General features: G+C 55.2%; 2 protein-coding genes across 3 annotated transcripts in view; one reads left to right on the top strand and one right to left on the bottom strand.

The window, feature by feature from the left end:
* The first annotated feature begins 296 nt into the window (after positions 1-296).
* Positions 297-3,598, top strand: PRELID1 (PRELI domain containing 1). 2 transcript variants are annotated; one of them, XM_006762873.2, is made up of 5 exons: positions 297-554; positions 1,115-1,340; positions 2,539-2,652; positions 2,766-2,844; positions 3,070-3,598. In XM_006762873.2, the coding sequence occupies exons 1-5, from the start codon at positions 463-465 to the stop codon at positions 3,216-3,218; spliced, it is 660 nt and encodes a 219-aa protein (XP_006762936.1). In that variant the 5' UTR covers positions 297-462; the 3' UTR covers positions 3,219-3,598. The 2 variants fall into 2 exon arrangements, with proteins under 2 accessions (XP_006762936.1, XP_015418842.1); XM_015563356.1 differs by lacking the exon at positions 2,539-2,652 and having other exon boundaries at positions 317-554.
* A 252-nt stretch (positions 3,599-3,850) lies between these two features.
* MXD3 (MAX dimerization protein 3) overlaps positions 3,851-5,940 on the bottom strand; it is a 4,553-nt gene continuing 2,463 nt past the window's right edge. Inside the window, exons 5-6 of the mRNA XM_006762872.2 lie at positions 4,435-4,618; positions 3,851-4,362 (exon numbers count right to left, since the gene is read on the bottom strand). Of these exons, the coding sequence (XP_006762935.1) occupies positions 4,250-4,362; positions 4,435-4,618 (297 nt within the window). The 3' untranslated portion in view covers positions 3,851-4,249. The remainder of the gene's footprint in view (positions 4,363-4,434; positions 4,619-5,940) is intronic.

Genomic DNA, 5,940 nt, shown 5'->3' with positions numbered 1-5,940 from the left:
ACCGCTCCAGACACGACGTCGGGCTCGCGCTACGGCAGCGCCCGCCTGTCCCCGCTCTTCGGCCCCGGGCGCTGATCCCTCCAAGAGCCCAGGGCCCGGGCGGCCTGGGAGCGTGCTGGGCAGCGCCTTCAACGGCGCCGCACTCAGCCGCCCGGCTCGGACTGACTCCCCACCGAGCTGGGGGGCCGCTCCAGCCCAGGTCTGCTCACAGCGACGCGGCTCCCGCAAGGGGAGTGGGCGGAGAGGGGAGGGACCGAGGGTCACGTGCTCAGGCGCCGGAAGTGGTGGGTACAGCGAGTCTGCGCCGGAAGTGGCGGGGGCCCCGTTTTTTTGGGCTGCAGTGGGCAGGTGACTGAACTGGTGCCTGGCGGGCGTGCGCCGAGCCCCGGCCTGGCCTCCGCGTGCCCTCCAGGCTCTGCACCCCTGATGCTGCACGGGTGCTGACCCCGCCCGGCCGGGACAATGGTGAAGTATTTCCTGGGCCACAGCGTGCTCCGGAGTTCCTGGGACCAAGTGTTCGCTGCCTTCTGGCAGCGGTACCCGAATCCCTACAGGTACGTAACCGAGAAAGGAGCAACCCCGCCCCCTCGCCGTTTGGAGATCGGAATGTGGGACCGGGAAGGACTCCACATCGAGTCCGAGGTAGGGGATGGCCGGAACCGTGGCCGCCTTGGGGGCCAGAGGACCCTCTGGAGGAAGTGGCCAGGCCTGCAAGGTGCTGGAAGGAGAAGGGCCTGGGCGGTGGTTTCCTTGAGGCCCTAGTCCAAGGTTCTCTGGGTGGCGAGACAGGAAGAGGCGGCCGCACAGGAATTGGGAGGGGTCCTGGGGTTGCAATTCCAGACGCGCTCCTCCTCTGCCTGTGGCTCGCTCCGGCGATGCAGGTGCAATAAATCATGAAGGCCGGCCACGCCGGAAAGCCCAGGAATCCAGGTCAAGGAGAGGGCGGGAGTCGGAATTTGCCCTGGGATAGGTTCGAGGGAATGCGCCACAACACACATCACTGCAACTCTGAGGGAAGGCCTGGCCATTCTGGGCCGGGAGACTGGAGATGGGAACCGCAGCAGGCAGGCTCAGGGCAGGCTCCTGAGGGTGACCTTCCTCCTGACACCTGCAGCAAACATGTCTTGACGGAAGACATAGTGCACCGGGAGGTGACCCCTGACCAGAAGCTCCTGTCCCGGAGACTTCTCACCAAGACCAACAGGATGCCCCGCTGGGCCGAGCGACTGTTTCCTGCCAATGTTGCTCACTCAGTGTACATCCTGGAGGATTCTATTGTGGACCCACAGAACCAGACCATGACCACCTTCACCTGGAACATCAACCACGCCCGGCTGATGGTGAGACTCCCTTGGTCCCTCAGAGCTCCGGATAGGTACGGCTAGGGACCAGTGATGCTGAGGGAGGGAGGCAGTGGCTTTCAGACAGGAACCAATCAGGCCATGCTCTAGAGTGCCTTGGGTGTGCCTCAGAAGGGAGCGGATCTGGGCCCGTACCCCATGTGACTAAAGGAGTAACACTGTTATGTGTCTTACATCATGGATTTCTGTCTAAGAGTCTAGGGAAAAGAGGTTCTATATACCTTTGCTCTCTTGTCTTTAAAACTTGATGGGTGATGGGCACAAGGTGCAATATACAGATCTTATAACCTAGAAACCCACACCTGAAACCTGTATGTTCATGTTAACCAATGTCACCCCAATAAAATTAATTTAATTTAAGAAAACAAAAACACTTGAAAATATATATTTTAAATTAGGCAGCAGTTGCCAACCTTTCAGACCTCACGGACCACCGGTTCGCTGGTTTAAGGAACACTCTACAATATCTTCTCACGTATGAATATCCTGAAGCTTTCAGAAAACTTACATTCTCTTTCTCACTTAATCTTCACAGTAACTCTGGGGGGGCGGGGGGGGGCATAACTCTTGTGCAAAGAGAAAAGTTAGGTTCAAAGAGGGCAAGTGTCCTACAAGGCCACAGAATGAGCTGGCAACCTAATACACTGCCCCCCCAGCATACTTCCCTGAGGGCACTACCTCTGTTTTCTGTTACCAAGAGAGTGGTCCTGCTGTGAGAAATGTCTTTCAGTCCAGCTGTGAGACAGGTCTTTGAAGGTTTCTATTGGAAGTACCGATCTACTTTTTCCTCTCTGATGAGAGCTGTGACAATTGCCAGATTTCCATTTTTATTTGGACTTCCAATGAGCTCAAGAGCTGCAACAGGTGGAAGACAGGCTGAAAACTCTACTCATGACCAGGCAAAGCTACAAAACCAAATCCAGGGGCAGGATGAGCTGGAAGACCCTCTGCTATTCCATGTGCCTTCTAGTTTAAAGGGTCAGAGGAAAGATTAGAGAGAGCACAATGACCTTAATGTTCTTGTTCTTCTGTGAATGCAGTTTGGGGTGCATTCAGGGAAATGAATGGATTTTCATTTTTTTCTACCTCGTGAAAAGAGGCAGGAGATCAAATTTATGTGAAGTTGGCAAATTGAAAGACTCCCACACAATTGTGGTTGGCCTGACTCCCTGCACAGGTGGTGGAGGAACGATGTGTTTACTGTGTGAACTCTGATAACAGCGGCTGGACCGAAATCCACCGGGAAGCTTGGGTCTCCTCTAGCTTATTTGGCGTCTCCAGAGCTGTCCAGGTGAGCAGCACTGTGAGAGTGCTAGGGCTCTGAGGCCCAGGGCATTTGACATAGAGACTGGGCTGGGGGTCAGTGGGCAGCTCAGAATCCTTCCCCTTCTCATCTTTTGCCAGGAATTTGGTCTCGCCCGGTTCAAAAGCAATGTGACCAAGTCAATGAAGGGTTTTGAGTACATCTTGGCCAAGCTGCAAGGTGAGAACCTCCCAGGCACAGGTCGGGGTCAAGTCCTAGGTGCCCTGACTGGTGTGGAACCTGGGGCTGTCAATGCTCCTCTCTAAGCCTGGGACTCCTCATCTGCTCCTGGGCAAATACCACCTTCCCGATGGGGCCTGGCTTGCAGGAAGTGAATGCTGTAGGCAGCGATTAGGTGGGTCTTCTTGGCATCCTCTCAAGCCAGCCCCCTGCCCTTTGCTGCAGGTGAGGCCCCTTCCAAAACCCTTGTTGAGACAGCCAAGGAAGCCAAGGAGAAGGCAAAGGAGACAGCACTGGCAGCTACAGAGAAGGCCAAGGACCTTGCCAGCAAGGCAGCCACCAAGAAGCAGCAGCAGCAGCAGCAGTTCGTGTAGCCAGCGCAGACCCTGTGTGGCAGCACACCACACCACCTGCTGCACTCCCTCTGCCCTCCCCCTGTATTTTATTATTAAAAGTCAACTTCCAGCCTGATCTACTCTCTGGGTAGTGGGTTGGAAGTGGTATGTGTTTGGCATCTACAGTGCATCAGACCTGTGATCTGTATCTGAACCAGGCCTGTTTCTTCCTGCATTGGATAGCTGAGGAGAGATTTGCCCAGGGTCATGGACAGCATTCAGGCAAAGTGGTCATAAACACTAGACTGTAAGCTCCATGAGGGCAGGGACCTTCGTTTTGTTCTCTGCTGCATCCCAAGTATCTGGAACAATATCTAGCTCATAATAGACACTCAATAAATACTTGTTGAATTCAATCAGCCCCAGTTGTGGAGTAGGAAAGCTTTGGTTCGAATCTTGACTCCACTATATTTTGGCTTTGGGCCTCAGGCAAGTCCTATCACTTAGCCTCAGTCCCACCTGCAAAGTGGGGAAAGACGGCTTAGCTGTGAGGATTAAAGGGGCACTGCGGCAGTCAACAGTGTTAGTTGTAGTGACTGATCTCATTTCCTCTTTCCCATTTTGTGGCTGGAGTTTCCCCATTTTCATCAGGCAAGACCATGGGCAGGAAATGATGAAAGCCTTTTAATGAAAACACTGTACAGTATCTATGGGGCAAAGGCCAGGGGGCCTTGTCTAGGAAGAAATGTGGAGATGGGCCCAAGAGGCCTCCTGTCCCTGTGGGGACAACAGAACCAAGTGCTACAAAAAAGGCCTGGAAGAGTGGCCCAGGCCTAAGCTGCCTGTCGTGCTGGGCTCAGGGGAGGCCAGGCCCCCTCCCCTCTTTCCCCGGAGGCACTGCAGCAGCCAGCGTAGGGGCAGGAGGTGCACGGGCTCCCACGCCAAGGTCCTTTTAGTCCATTCCAACAGGAGGTGACTGAGCAGCCGTTGAGGCTTGGGGAGGGCTCCTGCCCGGCTGAGTGGAGCAGAGGGTGGTCTGAGGGCAGAGGCACGCTCTAGGGTGGCAAGGGTCATAGCCAGGCGCCGCTGTGTGAGTAGCTGTGCTCCTGGCCCGCACTGAAGCCCCGCAGCAGCTCGGCCTCACCCCCGAACACCACGCTCTCCACGTCCACCTCCAGCTCCTCTGCACAGGGACAGGTCTAGTCAGGAGACCTGGCCCACTGGCCCACCCCACCCTCCGCTTCAGGACACTCACCTTGGTCTGAGTCCGAACGCTCAGAGGAGAGGCCTGAGGAGTCCAGGCTATCTGCCCGCAGCCGCTCCCGTTCACCAGCCCCCACCGGCGCCCGGAGCTGCTCCAGCTGCTGCTGCAGGCTCTGCTGCTTGCTGCGCAGCTGCTCCTTGAGCCTCTGGGCCCGCTGCTCCTGCTCCTCCAGCTTCTGTGGATTCCAGAGGAGCAAAGGGCTGGGGTCAGCTGCCTGGGGCCTGGGCCTCAACCCAGCATAACTCAGCAGCAGGTCATGGCCACTTGGTGACTGTTCCAGACAGAGGCTCACTAAACCTGGGCTCCAAAGGGTTACCTCCACATCCTGCAGGGAATCAGGCCTTTCTGTCCCGTGTAAATGGCCCGTGAGTTCTGTCTAGCTGGGCAGGGGAGGGAGGGCAACACAGTCTCAAAAGAACGTCAGGGTTTAGTCAGGTGGGGCCTAGATAGGAGATGTGGAGTGATGAGTGCTGGTATCAAGCAACAGGGATGGGGTGTGGCAGGGACTGTGACATGATGGCAAGTGTGAACTCCAGCTGAAAGAGGCAGCCACCTCCAGGTTCCAATCAATCACATGGAAAGAGGCCCAGTGTGGTCCGATCTCTCCGTGTCTTTAAGAGAGCTGGAAAGTCACACTTTTTCATGTCAAATGTCCTCTTAAGTGCTGCCAAGTAGCTAAACTTTTAGGAAACTGTAGACTAAACAAAGGCTACCAGTTTGTAACTCCTGGTCAAGACCCTCCTAGGAACCCTAAGGCTTTTTCATCATTAATTTGCCCCCTCTTCCCCACCACCCCTACCAGAGCTCTGCCAGCCCCGAGTACTAGGAACTCAAAGACCAAGAGTTCTCCCATCAGAGCCCTCAGTGGGCAGGAGCCTGCAGTCAACAAGGAGAGCATGGGGAAGGGACATTGGGACTGGGTGTGGAAGGATGAGTGACCGCTGCTCAGGTGAAGATGGAGGAGGAGAAGCACTCAGGCAGAGGGAGGCGGGGAAGAGCACCAAGAATTCGGCTCTTGGTGGGGAACAGGGAGGGGATGAAACTACAAAAGCAGCCAGCAGCAGCAGTTGAGTGAAGGGCCTTGAGTTCACAGGAAGTAAGGACTAAGACTATCCTGTCAGGAGCCATGAAAGGTTTTCAGCAGAAAAGGCACCTGGACAGATCTATGTGCAGCAAAGAAATCCTAAGGCAAGGCAGAAGTGGAACAGGACGCAGGGAGTACAGGGCGAAGTGATGGGGCTTCAGGAAGGAGCAATCCACAGGTCCTGCCCACCCGCCAGTCCGCACTTGGGCATACCATCCCTCCAAGACGCAGGCCAGGTGAGCCCCACATGAGAAACAGGCTGCTGTTCAGCTAGGGCCAGTGGTCGGCACACTCCTTAGTCAACAGAGCCGAATATCAACAGTACAACGATTGAAATTTCTTTTGAGAGCCAAATTTTTTAAACATAAAATATGTAGGTAGGTACATTGTTATTAACTTAATTAGGGTACTCC

This window comes from Myotis davidii, unplaced genomic scaffold (genome assembly GCF_000327345.1).
Source record: "Myotis davidii unplaced genomic scaffold, ASM32734v1 scaffold438, whole genome shotgun sequence".
Classification (NCBI taxonomy): Eukaryota; Metazoa; Chordata; class Mammalia; order Chiroptera; family Vespertilionidae; genus Myotis; species Myotis davidii.
The sequence above is the reverse complement of the archived record's forward strand: the minus strand, read 5'-3'. Positions and strand labels throughout refer to the sequence as shown.